Genomic DNA, 20343 nt, shown 5'->3' on the forward strand with positions numbered 1-20343 from the left:
TTGAACCTCATAGAGTTGATCTCAGCCCATCACTCCAGCCTGTGCAGATCCGTCTGCAGAGATCTCCTGCCCTCCAGCAGATCAACACTCCCGCCCAACTTGGTGACGTCTGCAAATTTACTGAGGGAGCACTCGACCCCCTCATCCAGATCATCAGTGAAGATACTGAACAAGACCGGCCCCAGAACCGAGCCCTGGGGAACACCGCTTGTGACCGGCTGCCAGCCAGATTTAACGCCATTCACCACAACTCTCTGGGCTCAACTGTCCATTCAGTTCTTTACGTAGTGAAGAGTATACCTGTCTAAGCCACGAGCCACCAGTTTGTCCAGGGGAATGCTGTGGGAGACGGTCAAAGGCTTTACTAAAGTCCGGGTAGACAACATGCACAGCCCTTCCCTCATCCACTAGGCGGGTCACCTGGTCATAGAAGGAGATCAGGTTGGTCAAGCAGGACCTGCCTTTCAAGAACCCCTGCTGTCTGGGCCTGATCCCTTGGTTGTCCTGCAGATGCCCTGTGAGCACTCTCAAGATGAACCTCTCCATGATCTTCCCTGGCATGGAGGTCAGTCTGACAGGCCTGTAGTTCCCAAGATCCTCCTCCTTGCCTTTTTTGTAGATGGGCATCACATTGGCAAGCCTCCAGTCGTCTGGGACCTCCTCTGTTAACCAGGACTGTTGTTCTAATGTTCTAAATGATACACTGCAGAAGGTGAAAGTGTAATAAACGAGCAGGAAACAGGGAGAGTTGCAATATAGTGGATGAGAGTAGGATTTTGACAAAGTACATGAATGGTCTGGAGAATGCGGAATGAAATACGGTAGGGACATATGTAAGCCACTACATTTAGACTGTAATAACCAGTATAAATACAGACGGAATATAGCGACAGAGCTAGGCACAGAGAACAAGTCCCTGGCTCCTGTGAGCTGTTGGTGAGTAGCTCTTCCATGAGCTTGTTCAGTTTCCTCTTGAATCCGTTCACATTTTTAATATTCACAGCATCCTCTGGCAAAGAATTCTGTCCATACCAGTAATCTTCAAGTACTTAAAAAACAAACAAACCATCCCCCAAAAACTTGAGAATGGTTTTATGGTTGTGAGGCAAACCATTAAAATTCTATCAAAGCAATGGTACTTTCTTAGTAGCCTAAACTGAAAGGTCTATAAATGAGAGCCCTTAAGATTTGATTCTGAAGTATAGTGGTTCTATAAAAATGTTGTTAAAGTAAATATGATGTTTTCTTGTTACAGGAAATGTGATAATTCTATGAGAAGTCTAGAGGTGAAATTTGCATTAAGAATAATGGAGTTTTAGATCTGTATTTAATGAATCGCTTCTTGTCACTATCTGTTTATGGTTCATTTAGCAATGGGGATTTTCTTGTACATGTCCCAAAGAAATTGAATTGATGGGCACAGCCTTGTGAGTGATTGTCCGTGGTGTTGATTTTCCTAATTGTCCCTTTTGGTCTCAGTGTTGCATAAGCACTGTAGTGAGATTGTATAATTTTTGTCTCCCAGGAGTCATTACCTTTTCTGGAGTGGATTATAAATTGCTGGGAGTGGATTTATCAGAGCTGTCTGAGCTGGAGAGAGCCCTGGAGGAAGCAGGACTGGACAATGAAATCCCCACCCTCTTCATAGCAGAGGTGGTGCTCACCTACATGGAAAATAGCAGGTCACTTGAGTTATTCTGTGTTAGCTAGGTGGAAAATGAAAAGAACAAGTTTCTTTGTACATACCTCACCTGGAGCTGGGAGACCTGCTGTCTTATAACTAAAGTCTCAGCAATTCTGTGGAAATCGCTAACAGTTCCTTACATCATAATTGTGATGGGTTAAGTGATGTCCACATGACATCCTAAAAGGGAGGAAAAAAAGAAGAAGAAAAACCTAGAACGAGTGATTTTGACTTTTTTGTTCTTCTTTGCACAGATAGGGGAGGATATGTTCGTAAGACCTCAGCACAGGATTCTCTTTTGTGTATTACCTTTGTCAGGATGCTTTAATAGCATGTGTTATGGTGTTGCAGGAAGATATATTTTATCTGATATATGATAGGTGGGCCCTCAATTATTTTATTTCTTATGCACAATCTGCCTGACAGGTCAGATGCCTTGATTCAGTGGGCAGCAGAGCATTTCTGTCAGGCATGCTTTCTGCTGTATGAGCAGATGCACCCAGAGGACCCCTTTGGACGTGTCATGCAGCAGCATTTTAGCCGGCTGAACTCTGCACTTCATTCTTTGGCACAGTACCCTGATTGTGAGGCACAGCAGAGGCGTTTTTTTGAAAAGGTAAGTACCTGCAGCTCTAGGGCACACACAAAGCATGATTTACCTGCAAAAGGTTGTAACATTAAATAATTTTGGAAGTCATCAGCTGTGCCAGTTATGAGTTGAAGCCAACAGAGCCCAGGCTGAGACACTGCCTTCTCTAGTAGAATGACTAGTCATTTGAAGGTCCTTCTAACTAACATGCAGCCTACTTTCTGGTATGGGATTAAGGCAAGATGAGCTCCTCTGAGACTTCTGATGTAATAAATTAAGCTCTTAAGAGCTTTTACAGGTAAGAGATCTGTCCTCACCAGATTCTGGGCTGCTGTTCTTCAAGGCAGACAGTTTTAAAGGCTCATGTAGGTGTCTTTGTTTAGGGTCTTTGTTTTTTTGTGGGACGGGAGTCTCTATCCTTCCAGAGGTAATAATTTTGAGGAATTTCTGTTTTAGGGCTGGACTGAGTGCAGTGTCATGGATATGAATGAGTTTTTCACTTCTTGTACTCCAGAAGATGAGCAGCAAAGAGTGCAGACTCTGGAGCCTTTTGATGAATATGAGGTAACCGTCCTTTATTCTGAACACCAGTCACCTGGTTTTGATATAAGGTGTTTGCAGTTTGTTATGGTCACAGTTCTGTACAAGAGCTGCTGAGGCATAGCTGTTCAAATAGGCAGAAAGGATCTTGAATCAGACTTAGTTAATGCAGAGCCTGCAGGAAGCTCCATGTAAAGCTGGGGCAAGTAGCATTGGAAGGACTCTCTTTAGTCTTATAGAAGCTTTTCTTTTCCCTTCCTCAGTGAGTGGTCTCTCAGGGAGTCAGTCAGCATAGTAAACTAGCTGGTGGTATAGAAGGTGTTGTAGATGCTAAAAGTTTGCATGCATTCAGGAGGCACTTATTTTCATGAAAGAGAAATCCATTGAGGATTACTGAATACATAAAAATATACCTGATGTGAGGTTCCAGATTGCAAGTGGTTGGGAGCATTCTGGGGGGAAGTAGATGCACTTGTCCTGCTCTCTTGCATTTCCGTAGGCTCTTGCTGTTTGTCATTGTTGGATACAGGTTACTAATTTCAGATATTTTTTGCTCTGACTTTGTACAGCCATTTCTATAGTAACAATTGGAATTTAACTATGACTCTATTCTTTGCCATCTTTATGTTAACTGCCGGTAAAGTTTGCAACTATTGGAAGCCTAGAAGAGAAGTCAAAGATACTGAGTATCTTCAAGATAAATATCCAGTAGAATACTTACTAGAAGTTTCCCTTTTGATTCTGTGGTTCTCTGTTTATGATCCTCTGTAGAAATCTAACAGCCTGCAGTATGGAAACAATTTAATGTGCTTGCATTTGTTTTGCCAACATGCAAGATCTGCTCTGCTACATGAATGCAAAAGTGATGACTGAAAAATGCTGGCAGATTTGCAAAGTGGTGTAGAAATGTCTACAAGAATTATTGTAGATCAAGGCAATTGCTTATACAGTGAGAAAGTAAAGACTTTTTATCATTTTCCTTATAGAGGAGATTAACATGTACACAAGTCCTAGCTGAAAAATGTACATAGGAGTAAGATATGTGATAACAGAGAGCTCTACAATTAGCCTTTGAGATAAAGATAAGGTACGATCTAGGTCTTACTGAAAACAAGCTTGATCAAATGAGGTAACAAATGTAAAATACACACTTAGTGCTGAGGACAAGTAATTTTTAAAATAATTTGCCTAGGGACAAATAGTGGATTCTTGCATTTTCAGTAGTTACATTCATTTTGGATATCACTTTTCAAAAGATGCTTTTTACTTCTGGTTGGGGCTAATATTGTGGTTTCTTGTGCCTTTTAAATTCATGTTTATGCCTTCTAGTCATGTAGTTGGCTGAATATATCCCACACCATGGGAGTGAACATCCTCAGTTCCCTAATGTCCATAAAAGCCAGGGTGGACTCCAGTATTGCTACTGACTTCCTGTACAGTTCTCTTGCTTGTGCTTCTGCCTCTGAGTGATTCCAAGGCCAGACTGGAAATCATATTTAGGTATTAGCAGCCAGCAGAGACCGTGTTGCAGCTTTGAACATTTGTGATTTCTTTGCGATCACTTATGTTCCATGATCTTTAAGAAACTTTAATCCCTCTGTTACACAGCCCTCACCCTTTTCTACATTCAAAACTGGTAATCATAAAGGGAAGCTGACTCAAAAAAAAAAAGTTCCTCATGCAACATATAATTAAGCTATGGAACTCCTTGCTACAGCGTGTAACAGATAATAAAAGTTGATGTGAGTTCAAAGAGCAACTGGATAGGTTCATGGATGAGAAATCCATCAAGGATTGTTCAATACAAAGACACAGCTTTTTGCTTAGATAATCCCTGAGCTGTAAATTTTTGAAGGCTGAGGTGAGGAAGGTATTTACACACTTGCTTTTTGTCAGATTCAACTTCAGTCTTCTGATTTTGACCACTGTTGGAAACAGTGCTAGGCTAGCTTGGTCTTTGATTTGATTGCCCTGGCTGTTCTGAGATCCTTAACACTGTTTGCTTTAAGATTTTGAGGGGGTTTGTTTGTTTTTGTTTTTGTTTTTTTGGGGCTTGCTGCAGGAATGGCATCTGAAATGTTCTCATTACTTTGTTTTGACTGCATCAAAGGGGATGGAACCTTCCTGGACTCCATTGTTATCCACTATGACAGGTACACAACTGACTAGTTTTCGTAGTATTCTTTTATCTCTTGCAGGTTTCTCTGAGAGATTTTAGGAGACAGTAAAACCCTGGAAGGCGCAGATGGGGTGCTGCGATCTGAGTAGCTTTGTCCATCCTTCTAACAATGGTTCTGCTGTCCATAGCGAGGCCAGGGCCACATCCTGACTCTGGTGGTTCTAATCAGTTTCTTTCTTTCAGTTCATTGAACCTTCCAGTCTGAACAGCTCTTTCTTCTGTTTATATATGGGGCCCTCCAATGCATGGCTGCAATGCCAGTCTACCCTGCTCCTCCTCCTATTTTTGGGATGCTACAGACCCAAAATCCTTTTCAGTTTATTCCCCCTTGCCTCCATACATGGCACTCTGAGTCATACTATCCTTCCAGCCTCCAAAAGGTTGTTATGTTTTACTTGCTATACTATCAAGGTATTGTCCAGCAGAGCACTCAGGAGCGTGTCATGAAGTTTGTGCTTTGTTTTGTTATCCCCTGTGGGTGGAATTGTACATGTAGTATTTCTGTTTCTGAAATGCTTTTAAATCTCTATGTTACTTTTTTTAGATGGGAGAAAAGTGGTACAGCTGGGGAAAAGCCAAGACCAAGACTGTTTCCATGATAAAAAGGACTTGGCAGCAGTAGCAGTCCAAGAAATTTTTGCTTTTGGCTGCTTGCTTCCTTTTTCAGGGTGGAAAGCAGAAGGTTATTTTTATCCTGTTTGACACCACTAGTCTTGTTCACAATATAGCACCACAAGTAGTTCTGTCTGCACCTGAAAGTTGAAATCTGTGTTCTAGGGCGCAGGAAAAGCAGCTGGAAGAGTGTAAGGCAGAGTGGCATTCCATAAGCCCATAAGGCCACTGAATCCATTGTGTTGTGTCTTGATTAGATCTGAAAACGTGTAGTGAAATCAAAGCCAAATGAATGTGGGTATGGTTAAATATACTGTGTGATTGTCACTGGTCCTTATGTTAAAACCTTAAAGGCTCCTAAATGTGTAGGATCTATCCTAAAGTTAAAAAAATAAATAAATTTGACATTTGCTTAACTGACATTAGTACAGTGAAGATAATTATTAGAGACAGGACATTCATTAGAGACAGGACTAGGGTCTTTCTGCTGCTGTCTTTGTTGTATTCAGAACTGACAGCAAGAGACTCCAAAGTCTGGTAAATTATCCGTGCTTAGATATGTTTTACTGGGAATGGCAAAAGGTATATCTCAAATACCAGTGTGTGCCCCCAACTATCCTCTCAAGTCGATTTGGGTCCCTGTTAAGAGAGTGCAAACTAAATCTTCCAAACAGCATGGTAACTATATTTTCTGAAATTAAAAAAAACCTCAGTCTTAAAAAGATGCATCGGTAGAAAGACATTTAAGCCCAATGAGATGAAAATTTTGACTTCATCAAACAGTAGAAAGTACGATCTTGTACAAAACAACATTCAGTACAGGCAGTTTTTCTGAGTATGGCATACAAAAAATAGATGGAGGGCTGCTTCTCCTCCACCTCATCATCTCTTACAACACAAGAATAAGGCACGTGATTAAAACAAAAAAGACACAAATTCAAAACTGATTAAAAGAAAACAATTTGTACAATGTGTAGGTAAGCTACAGTCCTGTGTTGAAAGCTTGTTTCATACTAAGGGGTATAGTACTCAGGGAGAATATATTTAGATAACTGAAAATATTCTTTTACAGTAGGACCATTGGAATTAACGGAGATCATGGTTTAGAATGTATTTCAATGCTTTTGTGAAGGTAGGATCAAAATCTAGCAAGAAACTTTGAAATCCAGCTTCCAGGTGTTTGTCCTTTGCTATTTAAGTAGCCAATATTGTCTTCATCAGAAAGGTGCTCCTTTTGAAGGTATTGCAGTGATTCCTATCTTGCTACAGCAGTTGAGGACACCGGTCTTACCTCCACCCCATTAAAGCAGTCTCAGAACTCTGGCAGGAGTTGAGGGAACAATAAGCAGAAGTTGAAAGTTGGCACAGTGGTAGTTGAAACCATTGCACCTTGATTTCTAGGGTGTGTCCGATTGTCTATGTGTTCTGTCAACTTGCTTCACAATTCTTTCTTCTTGAACAGACTTGCTTAATCTCTCCTTTAAAATGTAGTCCTTTGTTCTTGTTTGTGCATAAGTTCTTTGGTTCTTCTTGGTCTACAGTTCCTCATCATGACGTTCCTGTCAGAATGGCTGGGAGCATCACCGCAGCAGTGTGTGCAATGCACTCTGAAATTTCTGGCCTGAGACGTTATGGTCATCACTCTGTTCTTATAAAACCCAATGTGATTCTCACCACCGGAGGCTTTGGGGAGGAGGGTGGACAGCACTGCCGTATGAGAAATTTTCATGTGCTAATTAAGCGTGCAGGCTACTGGAAAGCTGGCTGTGTGAAAGAAGAAAATCCTGATAAAAGATGGGGTGAGTTCCCATACTGATGGCAAGTGTAAGGAAGATGTTTTTGTGCTAACAACGAAATAATGTCTAGTGGAAAAGTGATATCACAGCGCAATTATGCTGGCAGTCAAAGACATCCGAAGGTTCTGAATGCTGAGTGCTAGGTCCTGCACTTGCGTAACAACAACCCCATGCAACACCATAGGCTTGTGGAAGAGTGGCTGGAAAGCTGCCCCGTGGAAAAGGACCTGGGGGTGTTGGTTGACAGCCAACTGAGTATGAGCCAGCCAGCCAACAAGGCCAATAGTATCCTGGCTTCTGTCGGAAATTGTGTGGCCAGCAGGACTAGGGAAGGGATTGTACCCCTGTACTCGGCACTGGTGAGGCCACACCTGGAATATTGTGTTCAGTTTTGAGCCCTGCACTACCAGACAGAGATTGAGGTGCTGGAGCATGTCCAAAGAAAGGCGATAAAGCTGGTGAAGGGTCTAGAGCACAAGTCGTATAAGGAGCAGCTGAGGGAACTGGGGTTGTTTACCCTGCAGAAAGGGAGGATCAAGGGAGACCTTATCACTCTCTACAGCTACCTGAAAGGAGGTTGTAGCGAGCGGTTGTCAGTCTCCTCTCCCAACTAACAAGCGATAGGACAAGAGGAAATGGCCTCAAGTTGTGCCGTTGGAGGTTTAGGTTGGGTATCAGGAAAAATTTCTTCACCAAAAGGGTTGCCAAGCATTGGAACAGGCTGCCCAGAGAAGTGGTTGAGTCACCATGCCTGGAGGTATTTGAAAGATGTGTACTTGTGGTGCTTAGGGACATGGTTTAGTGCGAGGTTAACAGACTTGATGCTTTTAAGGGTCTTTTCCAACCTAAATGATTTTATAAATTTCATGGGGGAAAGATCAGTGTGAACTGTGATGCTTTGTATCTCTACAGATGAGCGGTTGCACCATACCGTGTCATGTCTTTCAAACAGTCTGGCCCTGGTGGTAGGAGGACGAACATCCCCATCAAGTGCAGGTTTGGGAATGTTGTGGCTAAAGTTCTCTAAAACCTGTAATGCCTCAGACCCAGATGACATTACAGTGGAGCTTGTAAGTCTGCAGCCTGTTGCTGAACCAGCTACTTTGCGTTGGAGACACAGTACGACTGAAGTAATATTCAAAGGTAAAAAGCCTTGAAAGAGTGGAAATGGCTGTAGGTATACAAATTCCAGAATATATGGGGCAGTCCTGTCCAGACAGATCTAAAAGGCAAATTGTCATGATATAGCCTTACTTCTTATGTAGTACAGGCTATGCAGTTAATGTTGATGCGTTGTATTCCTTTGTTTAAAACCATAGCTTTTTGCTGAACATGCTGACTGTCTTGAATCACCTCCCTGTGCTCTATGTGCCTTAGCATAGCTTCTAGGAGCATCTGTTCCATGATCTTCCCAGGCAAAGAGGTGAGGCTCATGGGTCAGTACTTCCCAGCATCCTCCTTGCTACCTTTTTTTAAAATGGGTACAATGTTATCCTTTTTCTAGTCATGAGGGACTTCACCTGACTGCCAGGACTTTTCAAATATCATGGTGAGTGGCTTGGCAACTGCATCAGCCAATTCCGTCAGGACTCTGGGATGCATCTCATCAGCTCCCACAGAGTTGTGCGTGTTCAGGTTCCTCAGGTGGTCTTGAACCTGATCTTCTCTTACAGTGGGAGGGACTTTGCCCCTCTAGTCCCTGTCTTGCAGGCCATCCCCTCGAGAGGTGTGGGAAGAGACACTGCTAGTGAAGACTGAGGCAAAGAAGTTGTTCAGTACCTCAGCTTTCTCTGCATCCATTGTTATCAGTTTGCCAGTCTTGCTCCTCAGGGGGCTACGCTTTCTTTGACCTTCCTTTTCTGGCTTACATACCTATAGAAGCCCTTATTGTTCTTTGCATACCTTGCCGAGTTCAGCTCCAGCCACGCCTTGGCCCTCCTGACCCCATCCCTACACAGCTGGGCAGCATCCCTGTACTTATCTCAGGATCCCTGTCCCTGCTTCCACTGCCATTGCATTGCCTTCTTGCGCTTTAGTTTGACCAGCAGGTCTCAACTCAGCCGTGCTGGCCTTTTGCCTTCCTTTTCTGATCTCTTACCCCTGGGGATTGAGAGCTCTTGCGCTCTACAGAAAGCGTGCTTAAAGATGTGCCAGCTCTGTTCTGCTCCCTTTCCCTGAGGACAGTTTCCCAGGGGGTCCCTGAAGAGCTGGAAGTTTTCTCTCCTAAAATGCAGGGTCCTGACTTCTCTCTTCACCTGCCTCCGATTCCTCGGGACTGTGAACTCCACCAGTGCATGATAACTGCAGCCCAGGCTGCCTCCAATCTTGACATCACCAACTAGCACACTTGCATTGGTGATCAGCAGGTCCAATATGGCATCCCCACTGGTAGGGCTGTCTGTTACCTGGCATAGGAAGTTATCCTCCCTGCACTCCAGGAGTTTCCTGGATTGCCTACAGCATGCTGTGCTACTTTTCCAGCAGATGTTGTGGTGGTTGAAGTCCCCCAGCAGGACAAGAGCCTGTGAGCACGATGCCTCCTGTAGCTGGAGTGAGAAGGCTTTGTCAACAGACTCCCCTTGGTCAGGTGGCTTGTAGTAGACACCAGCCACAAGGCTCCCTTTGTTGCCTTTGTCCCTGATTCTTACCCATAAGCTTTCAACCTGCTCCTGGCTATTCCTCAGAGATAACTCTTCACACTCTATCCATTTCTTGACATAGAAATTGGCCCTTCCTTCCTCGCCTGTCCCTTCTGAACAGCCTGTAGCCAATGATAGCCACACTCCAGTTGTGGGATTTGTCCCACCAAGTTTCAGTAATGGCAACCAGATTGTAGCTTTCTAGCAGCAAGGTGGCTTCCAGCGCCTCCTATTTGTTGCCCATGCTGCGTGCATTGGTGTAGATGCACTTCAGCTGGGCTGTTAGCTATGTCACCCTCTTAGAGGGACCTCCTTTAGTTCCTTTGAGGTCTTTCTCTGGTGCAACAGGCTAAGAGGCCTCGCTAGCATCCTGTTCCTCTAACCTTGGTGTGTCATCCCACAGCTTGTCGTGGGTGAGCCTGACATTATGCCGCTCCTCCTTTGAGTCTAGTTTAAAGCCCTGTCAATAAGCCCCACTAGCTTGTGAGCAAAGACCCTCTTCCCCTTTTGAGAAACAGTAATCCCATCTGATGCCAGCAAGCCAGGTGCTGTGTAGGCCATCCCATTATCAAAAAACCCAAAATTGTGGCGGCACCAGTCATGGAGCCATGCGTTAATAGACTGGACCCATCTGTTTCTTCCTATGTCTCTGCTTGCAACTGGAAGGAGGGAGGAAAAAAATAACCTGTGCTCCAGATTCCCTTACCAACCGTCCCAAGGCCCTGAAGTCTCTAGATACAGGACTACTTCCTGTATCTATAAAACCATTTCTTGCATTTATTGCTAAAGCCTGGAAATGTTCATCAGGTGGAAGGACACAAGTAGCATATAAAACTTCTGCCTGACTTCATTAATTTCTATCTTTGGTCAGCTTCCCTTCTATGCAAACAGATATTCCTGCTTTTGTGACATACCAAATTCTAACTTCTCTTTTCACCTGGTTGTCTTTTTCTGTAGGTCAGAAGTACCTGTTTCTGTATGGTGGCCGCTCTGCTGTGGAGCCTGTGCTAGGGGATTGGTATTTCCTGCACGCTCAAGAACTTTCCTGCACTGTGGTAAGAACTTTGGGATGCCCTGAGAAGTAGAAATTGCCTTCACTTCATAAGTGCATGCTGCTGTATTGGGAGTCCAACTAAATCACAGTGGTATTACCATATTGAAGCAGATGGCATTGGCAGTACTGTGACTCTGAACTTGTTCGAGACATGCTGTTCCAGCTGGATGCACATAAATCTATGGGGCCCAATGGGATTCATACCAGGGTACTGAAAGAGCTGGCTGATGTTATTGCAGGACCTCTCTCCATTATTTTTCCATGGTCTTTGGAGTCTGGAGAGGTCCCATTCAACTGGAAGCTGGCAAATGTCACAATTTTCAGGAAGGAAGACCCTGGTAATTACAGGCCTGTCAGCCTCATTTCAGTACCTGGTAAAATTGTGGAGAAGGTTATTCTGGGAATTACTGAAGAACACTGCGAGACTGTGCAGTCATTGGTTATAGCCAGCACGGGTTCACGAGGGGAAAGTCCTGTTTAACTAACTTAATTTCTTTTTATGACAAGATCACCCATCTAGTTGACCAAGGGGATCCAGTAGATGTGGGGTTTTTTCCATTTTCGCAAAGCTTTTGACTGTCTGTCACAGCATCCTTCTGGTCAAAATGCCCAGCATACAGCTAGACCAGTCCATAACATGAACAATTGACTGATGGGTCTGGCTCAAAGAGTTAAATGGGGATACATCAGGCTGGCAGCCAGTCACCAGTGGGGTTCCACAGGGCTTAATTATAGGGACAGTGCTCTTTAATGTTTTTATAAATGATCTGTATGCAGGAGTCAACTGTATGTTAAGTAAATTTGCTGATGATACTAAATTAGGAGGAGCTGTGGACTGTTGAGGGTATAGAGGCCTTACAGAGAGATCTGGATAGACTAGAGGGCTGGGCAATCACGAACAGTGTGAAATCTAATGAGAGCAAGTGACATATTCTCTACCTAGGATGGAGTAATCCTGGTTTTACATACAAATTGGGGGATGAGAGGCTGGAGAGCAGCCCTGTGGAAGGAGAGATGTCCCTGCTTGGAAGGTCCTTTCCAGCCAAAAGATTCTATGATTCTGTGATTTGGGTTGATGGCAAGTTTCTAATTTTGTCCCTGCTTGACCTAACAAGATGCTTGTACTCTTCGTGAGTTGCCTTCCCCTTCTTCCAAAGGTGATAAACTCTGATAAACTTTTCCCTGAGTCCCAGCAAAATGTCCCTGTTTAGCCAGGCCGGTCGCCTTCCCCGCCAGCTCTTCTTACGGCACATGGGGACCGCCTGCTCCTGCACCTTTAAGACTTCCTTCTTGAAGACTGTCCGGCCTTCCTGGACCCCTTTGCCCTTCAGGACTGTCTCCCAAGGGACTCTCTCAACCAATGACCTGAACAGGCCAAAGTCTGCCCCCTGGAAGTCCATGGTAGCAGTTTTGCTGCCCTCTCTCCTTACTTTGCTCACAATTGAGAATTCTATCATGTCATGGTCGCTAAGCCCAAGATGGCCTCTGACCATCTCTCCAGATGATAATAAGTATAGTTGAATTCGCTTTAGGCGAGTGGGATAGGCCAGATGGCCTCTGAAATTTTCTCCATAGCTTGTTTGCTATGATACTCCTCTCATCTTACATTTTTTCCTTTAGTGCTTGCACTAGAAGTTTTCTTTTAGTTCAGCTGAACTGCAGTTCAGAATTTTATCTTGCACTGTGGTTTGAGCCACTGATCACCTGCTTTGCTGATCACTGCATTAGTCTGTGTTTGTAAACGTGTGGTTCTCAGTTGCATGTCTTGAACAGAAAGCAGCATGAAACAATACAGATAAAGTTACTTCTAATAAATGTGCAGAAATAAAACCATCTATAGACTGAGTGATATTAAATATACTGAGGGACAGAGAATTACTGGAGATAGAAAGTATAAATGGAAACTCTTCTACTTAGCCATCCCTAGAGGAGCATTTGTAGGTTGGTTTTTTTTATTCTTTCCTATCATGCTTACTCTGTTCCTCTCCAGCAACTGTTCCTATCCTATGGCAGGAAAGAATGTTACATCCCACAGGACATGCAGCAGGAAGAGATCTGGACATGAAGAAGATCCTTAGCTTGGCAAACTTCAGCCTTGAACTTCTGTTTTCCTAGATTCCTGTTGAGGGTACAGTACCAGAAGGCCGTCACTCTCACAGTGCCTGTAGCTGGAAAGGAGGAGTGCTAATTGCAGGAGGTCTGGGAACAGCTGAGCAGCCCTTAGGTTCAGTTTTCTTCCTGAGGGCACTTGAACATGGCTTTCAGTGGCAGATGGTAGAGACACACCCTCCTCTCATCCCAAGGTAAGTTGAAGGCATTCAGCAGTGAATCTTTGGCCTGTCTACCTACCTCTCATACTAATGGAGTTCAATCTCATTTTGAACTCACAGGTATTCACATACTGCACATGTACATGATGGAAAACTTCTGCTTGTTGGTGGAGTATGGTTTCATTCATCCTCTGTGCCAGGCATCACTGTCATTGACTTAATGACTGGTCTCTGCTTGGACTATATGATTAATGTGGTAAGTACCTAAATTTTTCTTTCAGGCTAAACAGTGCTGTGTGAAGGAACATGGTAAGTTTAGGGCTATTCCCTGAAACAGAGCAGGGAATGCAAAGTAGGCAAATTTGTCAATGGAATTAACATTCCCTGTTTGAGGTGGAATCTAATTTCAAAGTGCTTTTACCAGCCTGTAGAACATAATAGTGTTAAGAGATGGAGAGTCTAAGTTTGCAGAAGACTGGAGGGCATGTAACTGTTTTATTCTGAACATGAGCCAGCAGTGTGCTCAGGTGGCCAAGAAGGCCAACAGCATCCTGGCCTGCATCAGAAATAGTGTGGCCAGCAGGAGTAGGGAAGTGATTGTACCCCTGTATTCAGCACTGGTGAGGCCGCACCTTGAATACTGTGTTCAGTTTTGGGCCCCTCACTACAGGGTATTGAGTTGCTGGAGTGTGTCCAAAGAAAGGCAATGAAGCTGGTGAGGGATCTGGAGAACGAGTTTTACGAGGAGCGGCTGAGGGAACTGGGATTGTGTAGTCTGGAGAAGAGGAGGCTGAGGGAAGACCTCATTGCTCTCTACAACTACCTGAAAAGAGGTTGTGGCAAGGTGAGTGTTGCCCTCTTCTCCCAAGTAACTAGTGACAGGACAAGAGGAAATGGCCTCAAGTTGTGCCAGGGGAGGTTTAGACTAGATATTAGTAAAAATTTCTTTACAGAGAGAGTGGTCAAGCATTGGAACAGGCTGCCCAGGGAGGTGGTGGAGTCACCATCACTGGAAGTATTCAAAAAACGTGTAGACATGGCACTTCAGGACATGGTTTAGTGGGCGTGGTGGTGTTGGGTTGATGGTTGGACTTGATGATCTTAAAGGTCTTTTCCAACCTTAATGATTCTGTGATTCCAGACAGAGGGAGCAGAACTGAGATTGGCACAAGGATAGTAATTTCAGGATGTCTGTGGAAGAAGAGAACAGATCAAACCAGAGCCTCAGTTAATCTTTATGGAGGTCTGTGGTATAATTTTATTAAAAACTTCATGGTGGAAATTGCTGTGTGCTGCTGCCTAAAGTACAAGAAGAAAACATCATGGAAATGCTGGAATCTCCACTTAAACAAAAGAAATTTTTACTGTAAGAGTGACTGAACAATGAACAGGTTGCTCAGAGAGACTGTGGTGTCTCCATCATCGGAGATACTGAAAACCTGACTGGGCAAGGTACTGAGTAACCTACTATACTTGGACCTGCTTTGAACAGTGGTGGTTGGACTACATGACACTCAGAGGTCCCTTCCAACCTCAACTATTTTGTGATTCCATTCCCTGATTCAGTGAAGAACAGTCATACAGGTGATGTCACATAGCAGGATTTTGGCATGCTCTGGGCAAAACTTAGTCTAGATCTGTGAGTAGCCCTCATCTGTGGTAGTACTGCCTGGAGTACAAGAAAGACCTGAACCTGTTGGAGTGGGGCCAGAGGAGGGCCACAAAAATGATCAGAGGCTTGGAACATCTCTCCTTTGAGGACAGGCTGAGAGAGAGCTGGGGTTGTTTAGCCTGGAGAAAAGAAGGCTCTGGGAAGACGTTATTGCAGCCTTTCAATACTTTAAGGGGACTTATAAGAAAGACGGGGACAAAAGTTTTAGCAGGGCCTGTAGCGATAGGACAAGGGGTAATGGTTTTAAACTAGAGTAGATTTAGACTGGATATAAGGAAAACATTTTTTACGATGAGTGTGGTGAAACACTGGCCTGGATTGCCCAGAGAGGTGGTAGATGCCTCTTCCCTAGACACATTCAAGGTTGGGTTGGATGGGGCTCTGACCAACGTGATCTAGTTGAAGATGTCCCTGCTCATTGCAGGGGGCTTGGATGACCTTTGAAAGTCCCTTCCAACCCAAACCATTCTGTGATTCTATGAAAAAGCTTCTGTTGCTTGACAAGTTATTATTTATCTTTTATGTATAGAAACAAATGTCTTTAAATATCTGTACGTATGGATCCTCTCCTTGGAGAAACTGGAATTTGTGACTGGTCTGTTTTTTATAACAAGCAGTATGTGTGCATCTGACTGACCTTGCAGCATTTTCCTGAGGTCATAAAGCATGAAGTATGCTTAAATGTACTTCAGTTTTTTCTTAGTCTCTATAGCAGAAGTTATAAGTGGCCTACTATCCTTTAGATAAAATAGGCTACTCTTGTTGGAAAGCGGTGAGGATGGGTACAATGATAATAAAGTTGTATCTAAAAGAATAGAATTTTTTGTTTACATCGAATAAGTGGATGCAGATGGACTGGTAGCTGCCTTTGTGTATGAGCTTAGGTGAAACTCTGTAGGCTTTTGAACCTACCAGTACTGTGCTAAAGTATTGATAGTACTGTACAATGTATGTGGATTGGTCCCAAGTTTTGAAAGACTGGAATTGTCAGTGATTTTCTGTGCAGTACTGGATACTATTAGTATTACTGTTTTGATACATGCTTTAGAAGGTGATAGCACCAAAATCATTGTCTGGCAGCTTTCTCTGTGCTTGAAAAAGCCATGGAACAGTTAACCATGGGCAGATACATCTCTCAAGCACTATCCCTTAACCTTTCTCTAAGAATAGAGATGATGGTACCCTCATAAAAGTTGCCTTCTGTCTTGAGCATTTTAAAAGGAAAGACTCTACAACCTGTCCTCTTCAGATTCCAGTGGCCCCAACAATAACTGAATTGCCAACACAGCAGTTTTGTTACTGCTACAGTCTGTTATCTGCAACAAGTGTTATCTCCAAGGTTTATTTTCCCGAGCTTTCAAATATTGGAGGTCATCCTGAAAGACCTTCTCTTCAGATTGTCAGATATACAGGTTATAAATCAGATGTTTCTTGGAACTCAGATATATAAGTACATACTTTAGGCTGTCTCCTTTGTGGTGAAGAAGGCATGACTGTTTATTGCTTCTTCTGATATAAGAACTAGGAGACATCAAAAGAAGCTGGCAGGCAATATGCTTCAGAAGAGTGCTTCATATGAAACATAGGTAAGCTCTGGAACTCCTTGCCACAGGATATGAATGCCAAAGGGTTACATGGATTCAAAAAGTGACTGCCTATGTTCTTGGAAGGAAAATTATTAAGGTTCAGGGAGTACAAAGACATTCTCATCAAAAATGACTGAACTGCAAGTTGTTGGGTGCGTGGAGTATACTAGAGGAGTATATAATGGTTTTGTTGTTCCTGTGTTCTCTAGCTATCTATTTTTGCCCACATTTGTGGGTGGTATAGTGGATTAAATGGCCTTAGATGGCACCCAGCGTGGCTGTTCTTAACTTTCTAATGAAGGTACCATATGAAATATCTCTATAGCATTGTATGAGGTACACATGTGTTGAAGTCCTGTATGTTCAAAATACCTTTTCCTTTTTTAGGAGCATCTGGAGTGGCCATTAATGCTACATAATCATAGTAGTGTCTTTCTGCCAAATGAGAAGGAGTTGCTGCTTATTGGTGGTGGTGGGAACTGCTTCTCCTTTGGGACACACCTGAACCCAGAGCCTGTCTCATTGAGCTTCAGCGACATCCTGACCAGCCACTGACTGGTACCAAACAGGACTGAACCATGCTGCTGCACTGTGGTGAGACATCTATTCACTTGTAGGCCCAAGAGCAGCAAAGTGTTTCCACAAAGGTGTTGTATACAGAATGCATTTGTAAAGGTGGGATTAGGAGGAACAGTTATGACAAGGGGTTGCATACCTTATCTGTATTTTTTTTGTACTGCTTTTTGTATTGCTCTAAATAAAGTATCTCAAAAGTAGCTCTGTGGTGATAGCAGTAGTCCTTAAGAGGTGAAATGAGGAACAGTGCTGTGTTCAAAGGGGACATGACTTTGCACGCTGCTGACTTGGAGGTACAGTGAAGTCACTGAGTCAGAAAGCCTTTGGAAATGTTCAGTCAAGCATAATAAGTGAAAGGAAGTGTATCATAGGTCACAGTTGAATGTTTCAAAAGGTCATGTTTAGTCTAGATATGACAGACTCATGCTTCTCTGATTCTTGTTGCCAGCAGCTCAGACCCTGCTAGCTGTAGCCCTTGCTTGTTTCCTGGGAGGGTAATGACATACCAGTAAAAGAGGAGCAGGGGAAATGCTATGTGGAATCATGACTGAACCACTTTGCTAACATTTGAACTCTTCTTCTATGCCTGGAAAGGTGCCGTGGTGAGGAAACTCTGCTTGCAACACAGTGTTTGAGCACAGTGTTCAAACTAGGATGATGTTCTTGAGACATATACTTCTGACTGTATGTATTTTATACAGGACGACCAAATCCTCTATAAAATACAGTTCAGGGAGTTGTTTGTTTTGGGGAAAGCCCTGTGGAAAACTACTAGAGAGACACTCCTTGAAATATAAACTAGAAAATGAGGAAGGGAGATCTCTAAAGCTATTGCAGTACCAAAATTGGTTGAGGCTGCTGGTTGGTATGATGACTGCAGGCATCCAAAAATCAGATTGCCTTCTGAATTCTTCAATAAGAAGAGGTGTCTATAAACCTGTGAATTAAGGAGAAGGTGGTATAACCTCAGTGGCCCTTTATGGCTTCTGCTGGCTGTGATAAGGAAAAGGGTACACAAAGCAAAGTGCTTTGTGAGCACTTGCTGGGCATGGATTGTATCCAAGGAGCTGGCAGACACTGGAGCAGGAGTAGGCCCTGCAGTCCCTTGGCTCCATTTTTCATCAAGCTCACTCCTGCAGTTGTGAATGGCCAATGTCCAGGATCTGGAGGAGATTGGGGAGGTCCTGTGATTTGGCAGGGCCTCAGGTAGGGAGTGTGTAGATAAAATAGATAGGAAGTGCAATTCACTGAGGAATTTGGGAGGAGCCAGAAGAGGAATTGCAAGCTGATGCACTTGGACGTGGTCTTCCTGCTGCAAAATCCACATGAATCAGGTAATGCTAGGAACTGTGTTACGAATCCATGAAGGACTTCCCAGTTTACATCCCCAGCAGGCTATGGAATTAACTCAGATTATAAACTGAATTGCCTATATTCCTTGTTGCTGGCACTTTTCTTATGCTAGAGGTCTCACCGCTTTGTCTCAGGATAGGATGCAAAGGTAAGAAAACAAAAGATGCACAGAAGTAGTGCACTGGAGCTAGTTTCCTTTGTGATCTCAGTAAGAAAAGCACTCAGACTTTGTAAGGTGTTGATTAAAATGCCATTTATTGAAGCTTAAGACCAGAAGGAAAAAAAGGAATAATATAGGTTATCATAGAACCATATAGGTTGGAAAAAACCTTCAAGGTCATCAAGTCCAACTGTTAACCTAGCACTAAACCATGTCCCTAAGCACCACAAGTACACGTCTTTCAAATACCTCCAGGCATGGTGACTCAACCACTTCTCTGGGCAGCCTGTTCCAATGCTTGGCAACCCTTTTGGTGAAGAAATTTTTCCTGATACCCAATCTAAACCTCCACCGGCACAACTTGAGGCCATTTCCTCTTGTCCTATCGCTTGTTAGTTGGGAGAGGAGACTGACAACCGCTCGCTACAACCTCCTTTCAGGTAGCTGTAGAGAGTGATAAGGTCTCCCCTGATCCTCCCTTTCTGCAGGGTAAACAACCCCAGTTCCCTCAGCTGCTCCTTATAAGACTTGTGCTCTAGACCCTTCACCAGCTTCATCGCCTTTCTTTGGACATGCTCCAGCACCTCAATGTCTGTCTGGTAGTGCAGGGCTCAAAACTGAACACAATATTCCAGGTGTGGCCTCACCAGTGCCGAGTACAGGGGTACAATCCCTTCCCTAGTCCTGCTAGCCGCACAATTTCCGACAGAAGCCAGGATACTATTGGCCTTGTTGGCTGGCTGGCTCATACTCAGTTGGCTGTCAACCAATACCCCTAGGTCCTTTTCCACGGGGCAGCTTTCCAGCCACTCCTCCCCAAGCTTCTAGCACTGCATGGGGTTGTTATGATGCAAGTGCAGGACCCAGCAGTTAGCCTTGTGGAATCTCATACAACTAGCCTTGGCCCATCAGTCCAACCTGTTCAGATCCCTCTGCAGAGCCCTCCTACCCTCCAGCAGATCAACACTCCCCCCAACTTGGTGTTGTCTGCAAACTTACTGAGGGTGCACTTGATCCCCTCATCCAGATCATTGATAAAGATATTAAATAGAATTGGCCCCAGTACTGAGCTCTGATGAACACCACTTGTGACACCACTTGTGTCATGTTGGGGCCAACCTGAGAGAAGCATTGCCAGCAGGGTTCAAGACCATGGCTGAAACTGCAGAGGTGAACAGGGGTCCGTGTTTGTGGCTGCAGGTCCTACCCATGCAGGGCACCTCTGCAACCAGGAATGACCCAAGCAACATGACATGTGGTAGAGAAGTCCAGGCATGCACCAGGACAGGGGCCCAGGAAGAACTGCACTGGGTCTGGAGGAGGACGTAGGACTGGGGTGGTGGGCAGCTAGGGGCTATGGAGGGGGAAGGTGGTCCACCAGGGCAGTGCAAGGGCCACACCCAGGTGTGCAGGGATGTCTGGGCACTGAGACCAGCCTGCAGGGAGTCCGGGTCAGGGTAGGGGGGCTGGTGTGCCATAGTAGTGCAGGGAAGTCTGGGTCAGGTCAAGGACGTGTCAAAGTGGAGTGGGATCGCTAGGAAAAGGATGCCCTGGGGAAGGTCGTGAAGCATGTGCAGGGGACCTGAGGTGGGTCAGGACCATGCCAGAGGAATGGGGCGGGGTGTGTGTGTGG

At 44.2% G+C, this 20343-nt stretch overlaps 1 protein-coding gene across 1 annotated transcript; it reads left to right on the forward strand.

The window, feature by feature from the left end:
* Nucleotides 1-1525: 1525 nt before the first annotated feature.
* On the forward strand, nt 1526-17176 carry LCMT2 (leucine carboxyl methyltransferase 2; the record flags this gene model as incomplete). The annotated part of the gene is made up of 10 exons (XM_010289091.1): nt 1526-1682; nt 2111-2300; nt 2730-2837; nt 4876-4966; nt 7146-7403; nt 8313-8543; nt 10997-11094; nt 13209-13396; nt 13484-13619; nt 17009-17176. Coding segments are annotated over 10 exons (1625 nt in total), but the record flags the coding sequence as incomplete, so codon positions are not given.
* Between the last annotated feature and the right edge of the window lie 3167 nt (nt 17177-20343).

The sequence above is a fragment of the Phaethon lepturus genome, unplaced genomic scaffold, assembly GCF_000687285.1.
Source record: "Phaethon lepturus isolate BGI_N335 unplaced genomic scaffold, ASM68728v1 scaffold20206, whole genome shotgun sequence".
NCBI classification, from domain to species: domain Eukaryota; kingdom Metazoa; phylum Chordata; class Aves; order Phaethontiformes; family Phaethontidae; genus Phaethon; species Phaethon lepturus.